Source organism: Engraulis encrasicolus, chromosome 13, assembly GCF_034702125.1.
Source record: "Engraulis encrasicolus isolate BLACKSEA-1 chromosome 13, IST_EnEncr_1.0, whole genome shotgun sequence".
NCBI classification, from domain to species: Eukaryota; Metazoa; Chordata; class Actinopteri; order Clupeiformes; family Engraulidae; genus Engraulis; species Engraulis encrasicolus.
The window spans coordinates 46,717,454-46,734,125 of NC_085869.1; the positions used below are offsets into that span (position 1 = coordinate 46,717,454).

The window sequence follows — 16,672 nt, forward strand, 5'->3', positions numbered from 1 at the left end:
TGGTTAAGTCAGAGGATAGTGTCAGCAGTCTAACAGTATCAGTTGATGTTATCCATTTTATGTATCATTTTTGCGTTCAATATTTTTATGACAGCGTAGATTTTCAGGCAGGCATGTCAGCAGCCACCCTGACAACATTCAGTGCTAAGTTTAAACTGTATGTATGCAAACTTATAGGATCCTCAAATGTTCTTATACCAGCATTCAGTCTTGCCGTGATTCGCTGCTGTATTGCTGTACTGTCACCATATCGCTGTGCAATGTGTCTGTCTATTGGCTGTCCTCTCTGTGATTCTGTTGATTTACTGGATGTGACGTTGGCTGGCTCGGATGTGTGGGCCTGTGAAGGTGATGGGCCCAAATCGTCATATCTTCATTATGATACCTCTGTTCTTTCTTTTGTAGACCTTTATAGTATTGAACAAAGGAAAGGCAATCTTCCGCTTCAATGCCACCCGGGCCTTGTACATTTTAAGCCCCTTCAACCCCATCAGGAAATTAGCTATTAAAATTTTGGTGCATCGATATCCTTTTCCAAATACTGCTGACATGGAGCAGTGTGTTGATAAATTCACTGTTTCAATTTCATCCGATGCCATGAAACACTTCTGTGCCATTATGTGTTTGAAATTGTTCATCTTTTGTATGTTTTTCCCTTAACCGTGACTCATTTACGTGGTTTAGCATGTTGATCATGTGTACCATTATAACCAACTGTGGATTTATGACACAATCAAGTCCAACTCCAGATTGGGCAAAGAACGTAGAGTGAGTATCGACAAACAGACTGCATGTGCATAGTGTGTGATAATATCTTATCACTGATAATAATAATTGTTAGTCATCATCATTATTGATGATGATAAGCAAGTTAATAACATTTTTTGGCAATGAATAGATTTTGTATTTACTGAGCTGCAGTAGTCATCCGTGCTTTGTGCATTGTTACAGGTACACTTTCACAGGGATATACACGTTTGAGTCGCTAATTAAGATTCTAGCGCGTGGCTTCTGTGTGGGCAAGTTTACCTTCCTCAGAGACCCATGGAACTGGCTCGACTTCTGTGTCATTGTCATGGCGTAAGTACAGAATGTAGCATGCTCAAGCTCACTTGCACTTAGCAGTATGTCGGTTGATTGTACAGATGCAATGAACACTGAGAACAGGGTGTGTTCCTTATTTATTTTCACTACTAACATTCATGTTTGAGTTGAGCTAAAATTCACAAATGCTGAAGCTGATTTGCACTGACCAGTAGCCGTGTTTCCATAGGCACTTTTCATCTGATTAAACGAATAAACCGATTAAATATGCACCATGTAAATGGTCAAATCATCTCCTTAAATATTTCACGGTTTAAATATTTGAATGAATTACATTCAGTGGTTTAGAATGTCCTTATGAACCGATTAAATGAGGAAACTGCCTTGATTACATTTAATTGGTTAATTTGAAAAGTGCTGGGGCATTGTAAACACAGCATTCTGTCAGTTTATTATTATAAAGATGCTGCAAGCACTGAGCAAAAGGGACTGTTTTATGTTTACTTTTACGACTGATATTCATTCATGTTTGGGTTGAGCTAAAATTCACAAACATGATTTGACAGTCTGCATGTTGTCTGCCATGTGATTTTGTCATGTTTCTGTTCAAACTGCTCATCGAAGTCCTGTCCTCTTGGTCCAATATTGAAAACAAAATATCTTATTAGTGACACTTGGCTCACCATTCAAGGAATGCTTTTTTTTGAGTGACACTGCTCCATTTCTGGAAATAAGATCATTTTACAATAACAAATAACGAAAAAAAATGTACAACAACAAATAATTTGTTGGAGTTTTTCCTTTTATCTTTTCTACCAGTCGTTCTCTCAGTCTTTTGATGTTACCTCTAGTTCCAAGCTAGCAATTATTATTGAATCTTATGGGCCCAGCTATCTATTAGCTGGTGCCATACAATTCAATTATATAAGCTAGCTGGATGGAAGAATTTGTGTTGCGAGTCTCAGGGAACAAATGGGAGTACAGGAGAAAGGTGAAACTCAATTATTTAATTCAAGGGGAGGTGTGAAGTATAATGAGCTTCTTTTCAGAAATAGTGCGGTATCGCTTTAAAAGCTAAAAGAAAGTTTGTCTATTAGGGTTAGTTGTTAAGGCTTTAGTAGAATTAGTGTGACAGAGAAGGGCGTGACATTTCCAATGTCAGATTTATAAGCAGGTGAGGGACTTGAAATGTCTGAAAAGTGCTGTACAGCGATTGCCCTCTGTTGTTTGCACACAGGACATCCCATCTGCAGTCTGCACTCACTCTGAGTAGCACAGCACTGTACATGAAACATGACAGTCAAAGAAACACAGAGGACCATAATGAGGACCATAATTTCACAATTGAATGAGGCTGTTGTCCATGCATTTTTTCTGTTAATGCTTCAATATTTCATATTCATAAACTTGTCATTATGTACAACATAGTTATCATAGTTGAGCCATTTTTAAAAAGTTAGAAGCAAATATTTCTTTCCATCACGCGGCATACCAAAAGTACAGGCTGATGTGTTTAGTAGCTGCATGGAAGGTGATGTTGCCAAACCAATGGCTTGCTAAAAGCTTATTATCACTGGATGCTTGTCAAATATATGTATGCATGCATCATATTGGGATTTCAGTCTGCCATCATTTCATTTTTTTTGACAGAGGGAAGTAACAGTCCCTTTGTGTTTGGCAGTGCTCATTTCATCAAACTGGGTTTGCCACCAGCCCTGTATGAACCTAAAATCTGTACTGACAGCCAGCCCACAGACAGTCTTTAGAGGAATGGGCAATAGAAGAATAGTCTTAGTGCCACTGATTCAGTACCAACAAAAATGAAGAGGTCTCATCTAAAATAATGCTTTGGAATAGGAAGTGCATGTTCTTTCTAGAGTCTCTGACTGTTCTGTCAATGTTGTGTAACTGTGCAATTTGACCCTGCAGGTATGTAACAGAGTTTGTAAACCTAGGCAATGTTTCAGCTCTCCGCACGTTCAGAGTACTGAGGGCTTTGAAAACTATTTCAGTGATCCCAGGTAAGCAGTAGCCGCGGGGCACCAGGGTGTGTTGCTGCCAGCCTGCGGTGTGTGTAGTCTGCTCTCCTCTTGTCCTCCTGGTCTCTTCCTCTGACTGCTCCCTCTCCTTCACTCCACTGCATCTGTGCCTTCCTCACGAATCCCCTCCCCCTCCCTCCTCCCCCCTCCCACTCTCACAGATATGTGGAGCAACTTTCCCGCAAGTATGTGGGCAAACTGGCTGCACTAAGAACGTTCAGGGTGCTCCGAGCGCTCAAAACTATATCTGTCATTCCAGGTGAGAACCAGGTCCAAGGGTGAAGTTGACAGACTAGCCAGCTGGCTTTTATGTCCCCTCCCCTACCCCCCGGTAGCCACTCACCAAACATCCGTTCTGTAGCGGAGGCAAACAAAGCCACAAGATTGATTTTTTTTTTATTTTTTTTTTAAAGAGACGTTTTTTTTTTCCTTCAAATTAAGACACTTTTATCCACAATTTTCTTACATTTTTATTTCGCAACTAACACATTAGAAACCTTGGGAATTGCATTTGTTGTTTATTTGCATGAGGTACTTCAAAACCAGACAGGATAATTGCATGGGTAGCAGTCTGTCCTTTTCCTTTTGTTCTCTCACTTTGCTTGGTGGTTATGTGTCTTGTCATTTGTCCTGCTGGTTTCGAGCTACATTTCACCGCATGGTGCAGTTATTGAATTGTTACTACTGTTATAGTCTTGTGCACGGTGGTTGCACCTTGTAATGTACACTGAGGATTACTGCATAATGTACATACAGTGCCCTCCATAATTATTGGCACCCCTGGTTGAGATGTGTTAAAAGCCTTAAAATAAATTCAGTGTTTATTGCAGAAGAATACTGTCACACTGAAAATTGTAGGAAAATGTAGCCTTCAACTCAAATGAATTGTAAGAAAATAAAAAAATCCCTGACTAAAAAATAATTATTTTTCATTAAATCACCTGTTCCACAATTATTGGCACCCTTAACAATTCCCAGGAAATAAATATAATTGAAGCATTTCTGTCATTTCTACAGTAGTTTACAAAGTTTACCAGAGTATGTAGGAACATTTAATTAGTAATTCATCACTTCCTGTTTCCCTGGGGTATAAATATGACGTGACACCGAGGCCATTTCTCTTATCCACTCTTAAACATGGGAAAGACAAAGGAACACAGCATACAAGTGAGGCAGATGTGCGTCGACCTTCACAGGTCAGGCAGAGGCTACAAGAAGATTGCCACTCAACTGCAGCTGCCCATATCCACTGTGAGAGGAATAATTAAGAAGTTCAAAACAACTGGAACAGTGGTAAACAAGCCTGGACGAGGACCCAAGTTTATTTTGCCACCACGCACAGTGAGGAGGATGGTAAGAGAAATCAAAAGATCTCCAAAGCTCACTGTTACAGAATTACAACAAATGGTAGCATCCTGGGGTCACAAAGTCTCCAAATCAACCATCAGGCGCTGTCTACACGCCAACAAGCTGTTTGGGAGGCATGCACGGAGAAAACCTTTCCTCACTCACAATCATAAACGCAAGCGTCTGGAGTTCGCCAAGCGGTATTGGGGCTTCAACTGGGACCGTGTGCTTTGGTCAGATGAGACCAAGATTGAGCTTTTTTGGCAACAAACACTCTAAGTGGGTCTGGCGTACCACGAAAGATGCGCATGCTGAAAAGCACCTCATACCCACTGTGAAGTATGGGGGTGGGTCAGTGATGCTGTGGGGCTGTTTCGCTTCCAAAGGCCCTGGGAACCTTGTTAGGGTGCATGGCATCATGAATGCTTTGAAATACCAGGACATTTTAAATCAAAATCTGTTGCCCTCTGCCCGAAAGCTGAAGCTGGGTCGTCACTGGGTCTTTCAGCAAGACAATGACCCTAAACATATGGCCAAATCTACACAGAAATGGTTCACCAGACACAAAATCAAGCTCCTCCCATGGCCATCTCAGTCCCCTGACCTCAACCCCATTGAGAACCTGTGGGGTGAGCTGAAGAGGAGAGTACAGAGGAGAGGACCCAGGTCTCTGGATGATTTAGAGAGATTCTGCAAAGAGGAATGGCTGAAGATCCCTCTTTCTGTCTTTTCCCATCTTGTGAAACATTATAGGAGAAGATTAGGTGCTGTTTTGTTGGCAAAAGGGAGTTGTACAAAATATTAACACCAGGGGTGCTAATAATTGTGACACACATTATTTGATGTCAAATAATTATTTCTTTATGTGGGATTTTTTCCCCACTGAATAAATGCACTTGTATTGAAGGTTGGATTTTTCTCTTTTTTTCCATTAAGGTCCCATATTATTTAGAAAAAAAATAAAATAATTGGAAGCTAAAAAACACATCTCAACCAAGGGTGCCAATAATTATGGAGGGCACTGTATTTAAAACATTTCAGAGTATGATTTGTAAAAGTATGTTTTGAATTAATACCTACTTCCATGGTCCAGAATCCACAAGTCAACAGCTCTTCGAGTGAAATGTGGTTTTATCATTCGTCATTCCTTCTTTTCTTACGATGTACAGGTCTGAAGACCATTGTAGGTGCACTCATACAATCGGTGAAGAAGTTGGGAGATGTCATGATCCTCACTGTGTTTTGCTTAAGTGTCTTTGCTCTCATCGGCCTTCAGCTCTTCATGGGCAATCTAAAGCACAAATGTGTGAGAATGCCAAACCCTTTAAACAGAACAGAATCAAAAGACTTCATTAAAAGTAATATTACTTATCGTGACGACAAAGGTGAGTTAAGACAGCTGACCACTTTTGTTTCACATTTGTTTTTTCTCACGTTTCATGACCACTTAGCTAAATAAGACATGTTTCTAGGCATACAGAATTATTTGAACAAGAAAGAAACATACTGAACAAACATGTACTGTGCAGCACTGCACGTTCACTGTACATGAGATGTAGATTAGTCATGGGGAACTATGGATAAAGAATTTGCTTGTATGATAATAATTGTAAGCTTAAGGCTTGCTTAAAACAGAAATGCAATGCAAGAAAAAGCATGTACCGGTATTCACAGTCCTGATTGCTAAGAATGAACTCAAAAGTAGTATTCTGCATTCATTCTGTTTTACTGTGCAAAGTCTGACTGCTCGCTGAGATGCACATTTGATATTGCTTTCTGTGTATTTACTCTTTAGAAAACCACTACTTCCTGAAGGATCAGATTGATGCCTTGCTATGTGGCCTCAGTAGTGATGCCGGGTAAGCATACACACTTTCAGTTGCTGCTAAAGGTCATTCAAACAAACACTCTTTTTAACCGCCAGAGAGCATTGGTCAGTTCTCCAAAATCTAAGTGGTATAATTTAGTGGAGACAGTGCTGTCCATATTGACAAGCCATGTATATTTACATTTCTCCCAATTGATGTTCCATTGATGCTAAGCTGTGACTGTGAGCAAGATGTTGGTTTGTAATGATCCACTGTTAAGAACACAAACCCATCTTGGAATTTCAAAACTTAACTCACAATGGTAAAAATAGTTCTTTGCCATACTCTTCCCATGGGACATAATCCAATTTGAATGAATGACTGTGAAAAAAAGCATGTTCTTGTGAACACCCCCTTTGTTGAATCATTGTGCCCATTTCCTCTGTTCTACTATACCATGCACCTAATTACTTACTGGTTTACCTGTACAAACATTTGAACATTGAATATTGAACATTGAACAGAGGAAACAAATGGGAATGTAATGTGTTTTCCAGGCAGTGCCCGGAGGGATATCTATGCTATAAAGCAGGAGAGAATCCAGACTATGGGTACACCAGCTTCGACACGTTTGGCTGGGCCTTCCTGTCCCTGTTCAGGCTGATGACCCAGGACTACTGGGAACGTCTCTATCAGCAGGTGTGTGTCTCAGACAACATCATTTAGAAGCTTTCTTGCACACTTCCTATGGTCGAGTGCATTGGATATTCACAGGATCAGTCTTACAAAAGAAATAGGAAGAGGAAGAGGCACGCTCGATACCAAAACATTTTGGACAATTTCATGCTCCCAATATTGTGGCAACAGTTTGGAGCGCGCCCCTTCCTCTTCCAACATTACTGTTCGCCAGTGCACATAGCAAGGTCCTTAAAGATATGGATGACAGAGTATGGTATGGATGAACTTGAGTCCTAAGCTGAAACTGGATAGAGCACTTTTGGGATGAATTTGAGCAGAGACTGGCTTCTCAACCAACATCAGTGTGACCTCAACAATGCGCTTTTGGAAGAATGTTCAAAAACTCCTATCTAAGACTGTGTGGTCCACTTCTCGATTCTGATTGGCTGATAGTCGTGGTCAATTGAGCCTAAACCTACACCTTTCAACTGAAGATTCTATGTGCGTCTAAGTTACACCAAGCACATCTACGTCGGTAATGAGAATATGTTGCAGTTGGGGTAGGGAGTCTGCAAGAAGAGCACATCTTTGCACCATCTGTGGTTGGGGTATCAGTGTGATTGCAAAGACATTTAATTCCTGCGATGTTTATCGCCCCTTGCTGAGTTTTTGTAGCAAAGTGTGTGTCTGGCAGCGCGACGACGCACGCACGCTGAGTAACGTTGCCGGGGTAACGACAATTATTTCTTCAACTTGTTGCGGATCAAATTAATTGTTATTAAAGCGTTTTAAAAGAAATTTGGTCAGCGATTAAAGGGACACTCCACCCATTTGCATTAGGCTTGCCATTGCTAGACACCCAGTCATACTTTTGAATGGTCGTGCAACATTCTCTCTGAGAGAGGAGAAATCTGTATTCACCTCTTAACACTTCCTCCTACAATGATGTGAAAATCGTAATTTTGCGTCATTGTAGGAGGAAGTGTAAGAGAGGTGGATTTCTGTTGAGACTACAAGCCTTTTTCCCACCCTTTCAACCCGCCCATAGGGAGTTGGACCTAATGCGCTAACAGACCTATCACAGATCAGTGTGCCAGTGCTTTTAAAATCACTGGCATTGAGGCTCCAGTAAGTCACTGGCACAGCTGCCTGGGTGTGGCCTGTGGAACTTGAGCATTGCAATGCATTATGGAGATTGTTGTCACAAATCCACAAGCACTAAAAAAGTCGTTTTCTGCCTTTTCTCGGCCAAGAAGGCACCAAATTAGAAATTTATGCTACTATTCTACTAGATATATGACCCACTTTCAATACATATTCACCGGTGGAATGCCCCTTTAAGTGTAACAGTGTTAGATAAGCAGTAAGCCACTTGAGTCCGTGGGTTATGCTCTATTGATAACGGGCAAGGGGACGTTTGCGCGTCGTGCCCAACTCCCCTTGGCCGTTATCAATCGAGCATAACCCATGGCCTCTCATGGCTTATTGCTTAAATAAATACTCACCTCAACCTTGTGGATAGCCTTTCCAGATGAGTTGAAGCTGTAATAGCTGTAAAAGGTGAGCCGACATCATATTGAACCCTATGGGTTAGGAATGGGTTGGCAGTTACTGTAAGTTCATAAGTGAGTCAAGGCAGGTTAGTGAATACTTGGGTAATGGGCCAGTCATGGACAGTAATGGGTAAGCGGTCGTCAAACTTGGAGCCCAAAGGTTGCCGGTTCGACTCCCGACTCGCCAGTTTGGTGGGGGGAGTAATTAACCAGTGCTCTCCCCCATCCTCCTCCATGACTGGCCATGACTGAGGTACTCTGAGCATGGTACTGTCCCGGCGCACTGCTCCCTTCAGGTGCCATTGAGGGCTGCCCCCTTGCACGGGTGAGGCAGAAATGTAATTTCGTTGTGTGCTGTGTCACAATGACAATGGGAGTTGGAGTTTCCCAATGGGGCTTTTTCTTTAATATAGTGTAGTTTAATGGCAACATTTCTGCCAAAAGACCATCACCAGGCTACATCATTCTAGGCTCAGACCATCTGCCATCAGGCCATCCAATGTTGCATTTTGATGGACAACACAGTCCAAAACGCTGTGCTAATGCTGTAACATGTTTGGGAGTTATAATCAGTGTTGGGGACCTTGAAGATGCTCTCAAGAAAATGAAAAATCTGTCAAGCATCCATCTTTATTTACTTTAGTAATACGTGCTGTATGTGCCTGCTAAATCTGAGCTGGTATGTGGCTCAGATCAGACACATAGTTTGCTTTGTCTGCCTATTTGTCCAGATGCTTTTGATTAACTTAAAGGGCTGGGTGCGCATAATAATAACAAAAGCATCCATTTAGTCCTCTCTTATTCATACAAACATAATCATCAGTGCTTTGTAAAAAAAAACATTATTACAGCGAACAGGTGTGTTTAACTTTAAAGTGAACATTAAGTATTGTGTAATGAAAAGGATAGCAACAATGGATGTCCAAAGAATGCCAAGGGCTATTTATTTTTGAGTGCTCAGCTTTTTTGCGGTACATTGATGGTCAGGCCGATTGTCAAGGGCAGATGAAAGGCTTTTCATCAAGATCACACAACATCAGACAACACAATTCATCCCATAGGGCTTTTCATGCCCACAGGGGATTGTCATATCCCACTCATTAGCTGCCTACTGTACCAAACAAACACAGACACACAGGCACATGTCTTTGAAGTGGCCCATGCTATGTGTAGAGATTCTGGCTCTTTACCGTTCTTTGTGGAGAGAACAGATTAGGGAACCATGTTCCAACTACCAAATTGAGGTATTAAATATACTTTTAGAATCTTGAGCCTGACGACGCCATCCTACGTACTTTGGCCCAAAGATTTTGTACAAAGTCTGGCCCAACCCTCCTACCTCAGTTCGCTCACGGTTTTGCCAATCAGCAAACAGTTGAGAGTGTTGACGCAGAACTCACCCACAAAGTCCGTTACTGATTGGTTAAGGTAACACTATTCACACTTTCGTCTTGTTATTTGTATGCTCTGGCAACACTGTATCGTAACAGTCATGCTAATAAAGCACAATTTGAATTTGAATTCGGAACTAAAATAAATTTAAATTGCAGAGTAAGGTCAGACTTTCGCCCACCCTCCATGGAAACGGATTCCTTTTAGCTTGGTCCAGACTGTTTGTCAGCTTTCGCCCAGGCTATAGAACCTCTGTCATTACGGCTGAATGCTGTAGAATGCTCAGATTGACAGTGACCGAAATGCATCAGCAAGCTTTTTATTTTGTCATCACAAATAATCATTGCTCTGCTGTAATGTTCGTCTCCAGACCCTGAGGGCAGTAGGAAAGCTCTACATGCTGTTCTTTGTTTCGGATACCTTCCAAATTGATGTTGAATTGACAGCTGAATTATGCAGAACCCCCACAATGCCATTGGCTGAAATTAAACAGCAAGTGAATATGGTAGCATTATTTTATTCAATCACTACCTCATTTTTGTCATGATGAAAAAGTCAAATACGTAAGCATCACTCTAATATTGTGCTTGGTTTATCTAGGGAATTTCTACATTGTGGGCGGAATTCTCCCACCCGCTTAAGTCAAAAAAAGTGCGCAACAGCGCCTCCGAGCTTACTCAAGCCAGTGAGTAAGCGGGGTTTACGCGCGATTTCTTCAGTTGCGCACTTTGGGTGGGGCCAGGCCAAAATCAGGGAGTTTCCCATGTTAATCGATCCTAAGCGGATTCTCCCGTCCACTTACGCGGGTTTGCCTTTACGCGCACCAAAGGGCTGTAGTAAGGTCAAGCGCCACTATGAGGTAAAATGTAATATTGCATTTGATGCTCGCTTGGCTCGCATTTTGAACATGTTACACGGTAGGCTATGCTTTGTTGATGTTCCTTACCGTCAGCGTGAGTCCAAATCGAAATTCATTCACAGTTCCATATAAACATCCTACATTAATTGTGACAAAATATGACCAGCTGTCCAGAGCATGTTCTCATATCGGTGAACTTACAAACAAAAGCAGGCAATTAATTCATCAGTATGAGGATCATCATGTTGTCCCCACGGACGGTAAAACCAAAAACACCTCGTTGCACCATGCGCAAGTAAGTTGACAAGGCACGTCAGACTAAAGACCGCTGTTCCAGTCGTCCTAACAGCCAAAGTATGCCTATTCAAAGAAACAACCGTCACCATTTTACTATGTTGTAGCCACGACGTTAAGTAGGCTAAATGTTTTTTATTGCAACTCCTCCACTTTTGTGATTTATTGGCACTCGTGCATATGTGCACGTAGCCTATTAAACTTTCTGAACTGATGCCCGACATACAAAACCACCACCTACTGAGGTAGGCTACAGGTTGTCCTATCTGTTATTGTAAGGCAGAAAATATTTCCTGAATGTCATTACAGCTAAACGTAAAAGGGTAGGCCTACATATCAGAGCATGTCTTTGGCATTTCGCTTCTGGTCTCTATTACACCCCATCAGCTGCGCGTTTAAGTCCTGGCCTGGCATCGCATGCCCATGTCCAAATAATTCCCATGTCTGCGACAGAATATAAAGTCTCCGTTTTTTTCATGATGATTGATTTCCTTTTTCATTCTTCATGCATGTAGCCTAAGTATAATATGCTGACGGACAGCTGAGATCCACATATTTCCAATGATATTAAAGTCACGTTGCTGTACAGAGAAGCGGAGAAGCACTTTTAAAAGTCAGCAAATACAATGTGTTTGTTACTGTGGGAATTAGCTGTGGGAATGATCAGCATTTTAAATCAATCCGGAATTGTCCAGGCAACACGCCAAACTCCATTTTTAACAAAACGTTTCATCATGTTTATTATTTCAATCAACCTGTTGCGCACCATAACGCTCAGCGGAGTTCCCGCCAAAGGTACACATTGCGTTTCCATCTCGATATCTCACCTCCACTACTCGCCTTGTGTTCCTGAAAATGAGCTGAGGTTAGATTTTGAGATGCTTTTGCAAGAGGACATTTGGCACGTGGTTTTAAATTCAAAGTTAAAGTTCAGTGTTGGATCTCAATGGACTGCCGAGGTTTTCACATGGTTGATCTGAAAATCCATGCTCCATAGTTTCCTTGTAGCCACAACTGATGAACTTGGCGGAGACTCGTCCCCCCATTTAGCATATATCACGCCTATGTTGGGCTACGCGCTGTTTTTCTGAGTTAAGCGCGAGGGGTGTGGCGACGTTCCAGAGGGGAGAATACGCGCAAGATAAGACCGCGTAAAATATGCGTGCGTAAAACCGACTTAAGTGGAGACGGGAGAATTCCGCCCTGTGTTCTTAGTCCTCGTCATTCTCATCTGTTGTGTCAAGTTAAACAGACCTTGGCTTTCTTTGACAAACTTTCTTAACAAAACCAAGTTGTACCTTGTCAGTGGAATTGTGGAACAGGTAGATGGATGGAAGGCAGGCAGACAGGCCAGTTAGCAGGCCGTGTTAGCAAGCAGGGTTAGCAGGACGGGTTGGCAGACGAATAGAAATCCTCCAATCCAGTCAATACTCAAGTGAAATGGTTAAGAAAAAGATATATGCAAGTTGATAAAACTAAACCAAATATGTTCAAACAGAAATCCATTTTGTAACTTGCCCACCTACGTGATGTACTTTGTCATCCCTTATGAAAATTAGCCATGGTAAATCATGGTTTTCATAGTTTTTTGAGCGTGGTTCATGACTGTGGTTCAATCATGGTTTGACTGTGGTTTAACTATACCCTTACGATGGTATGGTATGGTATGGTTTTAGGTTTTACCATGGTTTATAGTTACCTCTGTCAAGGAGGTTATGGTTTTTTACCTCTCCCAAGGTTTCTAGGTTTTATTGGCCTTTTCACCGTCTCTGATCTTACCATACATTATGTTCCTCATCCTGTAATACAGTAATCCTGTAACCATCTCTCTGCTGTGATGTTTGTCCATATCCAGACTCTGAGAGCAGCAGGGAAACGCTGCTACACATGATGTTCTTCAGCTTAGTCATCTTGTAACCATTGCTGTAGTAGTAGTAGTAGTAGCAGCTTTATCTTCCCCCGGGAGGGAAATTTCTTCTAGCAAATGGATCGTAAGACATGAAAACAAACACAATACACGGTGTACACAATGTACTGTGATGTCTGTCCCTCTCCAGACTCTGAGGGCCGTAGGGAAGCCCTACATGGTCTTCTTTGTGCTGGTCATCTTCCTGGGCTCCTTCTACCTGGTGAACTTGATCCTGGCTGTGGTGGCCATGGCCTATGACGAGCAGAACCAGGCCACCATCCTGGAGGAAGAGGAGAAGGAGCTGGAGTTTCAGATCATGCTGGAGCAGCTCAAAATGCAACAGGAAGAGAGCATGGTACAGTATGGACTGGATTGTTATGATTAAAGTAGAAAGCAAGCAAAAATAAGTTATTATGATGAAGATTGAAAAGAGCAAAAGAAAAGTATCAGAGTTAAAATCTGAGCTAAAGATATGTTGGACTGTTGTCAATGAAAGTATCTTGAGTTCCAAATTATGATGGGGCAGTTACAAAGGCACCAGGAGGAGAGCATGGTACAGTGTGGACTGGATTGTTATGATTTAAATAGAAAGCAAGCAAAAATAAATTATGATGATGAAGATAGAAAAGAGCAAAAGAAAAGCATCTGAATTAAAATCTGAAAGAAATATTGGACTGTCAACTAAAATATCTGGAGTTTCAAGTTATGTCGGGGGCAGTTAAACAATGCAAGAGAAGGAGGGCAAAGTATGGACTGACTAATGATTAAAATAGAAAATAGAAAATAAAAGACATGTTTACTCCCATGGATGGTGGAATTATGTGGCTGTGAATTAACAATTGGTTTATTTATGAAACACTCTGAAAGTGACAACTGAAAGCTTTTGTTTTGTATTCATCTTGTGAGTATATCCTATCAGGTATTCACTATTCTAATGCATAATATGTACACATTATAGTCTAATGCTTGCTTGTGACGTGTGTATGTGTGTGTGTGTGTGTGTGTGTGCGTGTGTGTGTGTGTGTGTGTGTGTGCGTGTGTGTGCGTGTGTGTGTGCGTATGTGTGTGCGTATGTGTGTGCGCGTGTGCGCACAATTGCACACTTGTGACTGTTCACAATCTACTGTAACAGGCCATGACTAAAATTGTGAGTGACGCGGCGGACCCGACCGAGGGCCAATCAGAGGCCTCCTCGGATGGCTCCAGGCTCAGCTCCAAGAGCGCCAAGGAGAGACGTAACCACAGGAAGCGCATGCAGAGGCTGGATGGGGAGAGGGGCGGGAGCGAGCGCTCGCACAACTCTGAGTCGGAGGAGGGCAACAAAAGGCCCTCTCTCCGTTTCTTTGACGCCAATCGGCTCTCTTATAAAGACCGATATTCATCTCAACGCCAGGTTAGACCTGTCCTAACATTGTCTTAACATTGTTTTAAGGTGTCTGTGAGCATTCCCATTTGCCTCATTGGACTTGTTATCCAAAGACTTTAGCTGTAAGCAGTTCGTTGATAACTCTTCACCCCTCACATGTGACACCTTTGTCAAGTGGTGAAGGGAGTGGTCAAGAGACGTATGACCAACAGCATTTCTACATTAGGCGGTACAGCCCCTTAGGGGGTGTTGCAGTGCTCTAGGGGGGCGTTGAGAAGGATACAGCTGAGAGGGGGTGGTGCTTATTTGCCATTGGAGGGCATTAGTCCATTTAAAGTGGACATGAAACATTACATTTATAGCGTTTTATATAAGTTAAGTATAATTTTTAATACTAAGGGGGTGTTGTTAGTATTATGATGATGGCAAGGGGGTGTTAACAAGTTTGTGATGAGACCAAGGGGGGATTTATTTAAAAAAGGTTGAGAAACACTGCTCTACATCAACCAGAAGAGACAAAGCTTCTTGGGTGAGGAGGGAACAGTCTTGAGAACCAAAGTAGTCTATTTGCTTACAGCTAAACTCTTAGATACCTGTCCTAACTTGATGTAGTGTAACTATAGTGTATAGTTTTTTGATGTCATGATGTCCCTTAAGTTAAAAATGTCAAGGTACTCTTTGTCTCCTCTGTGACATGCTGTTTTGAAGACTACTCTTTACCACAGACATTGTTCTCTCTTTCATCATCATCAGCAGCCTTTGTCTTCTCTTTGTATATTCATCAAGACGGTTTTTCTGTTCCGTTACTGTTGTAAAACTACATATTTACATTTAAATTTTTTTTTGCAGCATACATTTTTGGTATGATTTTTTTGGTTGTTTATTTTCCTCTGTTTTTAATTTCATCCACACAGAAGGTCCATACAATGCTACCATCTTTTTATGAAAGTTTTACCATCACTGTGTAGCATGATATTTTAAATGATTATCAAGATTTTCATCGCTTTTGTTATCAACCTCATCACTATCATCATCACCATCATCATCATCATCATCATTGCTTTCACTCATCCTTATACTCTGTATTCACAAAGTGTGAGTTGTGTACCTGCACTGGTGAACTAAGAGGGTGGCTTGTCTTTGTCTCTCAGTCGATCCTGAGTATCCGAAGCATTCTCACACCTAGACGGAACAGCCGAACAAGTGTGTTCAGTTTCCGTGGTGGAGTGGGTGACGAAACCAATTTTGCAGACGATGAGTATAGCCCTTTCGACACGGGCAGCCGACGCGGCTCTGTGTTCCTGCCACAGAGGCCCCGTTTCGGCCATCGGCACGTGAGCCAGGGCAGCACCTCCTCCCACATCTTCCAGCCATCCAATGGAAAGATCCGTGGCTCCGTGGAGCACAACGTGATTGGCTCCCTCACGGACGGGGGCTCAGCCCCTTCTTCCCCTGCCCACCTTCGACTGCCAGTGGTGAGAGTAGATGCCCCATCTGGCGATGACGTAAGGATTCGTTTTACCATGGGCTCTCGGTGAACATGCAGTAATGCAGTGGTTCCCAAGCGTTTGTGCTGGGACCCCCTTTTTGAACTTAGTTTTAAAGCAACAGTCCACCTTATTTCAGGAAATTGCCCATATGTAGTTTAGCCCTCTTAAAATATGAGAATACATAGTGTTTTCTCTATGTGTTTCACATTATATGTACTTATAAACCACTTTTAAATGAATGTAAACTTCACTTGAGGGCAAAACAGCTATTTAATTCCGTCCAGTGATCACTTGTGGCTGGATGATAATGGTAGACTACCATTTACTACCATTATGCTAAGCTATTCTAATAATTCCAAAACTAATAGATCTAAGTACTGAACACACTGAAAAGAAATTTATACACACATTCATGTGTAATACTTGGAAATGCTGCAAATGTGTGAAAATCAAAAATGGGTGGACTGTTCCTTTACATTTTTGTTCTTTAATATTGCTTTTTTTTACGTGAAAATCATAAGAAAAGTAATATTTGTATGAATCATACATGTGAATACTGTTACTAACCCATTTCAATAATTAAGCTAACTGAACTTGTGGGTTTCCCATTTCCTCCCCATTCTCAAGTCCCTTCTGTCCACAAACCCCCTCCAGTACCTCGAGCCCCACTTTGGGAACCGCTGCACTAATGTATCGTTGAATTGCTATGAATTAAGGGTCATTTGACAAGTGTTGATGGGGTTCATGACTGATATCACCTTTGAATTGTTTGTATTGTTTGTGTTATTTTGTTCAATTGATGTTTTTTTTCAACGTTCATAAATGAAAATAACATCTGCATGGAAAATAATATTATTTATCAAAGCCATCGATGTGTAAATAGAAACATTTAT

At 41.7% G+C, this 16,672-nt stretch overlaps 1 protein-coding gene across 1 annotated transcript in view; it reads left to right on the forward strand.

The window, feature by feature from the left end:
- Positions 1 to 16,672, forward strand: part of scn1laa (sodium channel, voltage-gated, type I-like, alpha) — a 45,250-nt gene that overhangs the window by 1,226 nt on the left and 27,352 nt on the right. Inside the window, exons 2-11 of the mRNA XM_063214067.1 lie at positions 406 to 524; positions 676 to 768; positions 952 to 1,080; positions 2,974 to 3,065; positions 5,600 to 5,815; positions 6,226 to 6,289; positions 6,796 to 6,937; positions 13,072 to 13,283; positions 14,076 to 14,316; positions 15,441 to 15,764. Coding sequence (XP_063070137.1) covers positions 406 to 524; positions 676 to 768; positions 952 to 1,080; positions 2,974 to 3,065; positions 5,600 to 5,815; positions 6,226 to 6,289; positions 6,796 to 6,937; positions 13,072 to 13,283; positions 14,076 to 14,316; positions 15,441 to 15,764 — 1,632 coding nt within the window. The remainder of the gene's footprint in view (positions 1 to 405; positions 525 to 675; positions 769 to 951; positions 1,081 to 2,973; positions 3,066 to 5,599; positions 5,816 to 6,225; positions 6,290 to 6,795; positions 6,938 to 13,071; positions 13,284 to 14,075; positions 14,317 to 15,440; positions 15,765 to 16,672) is intronic.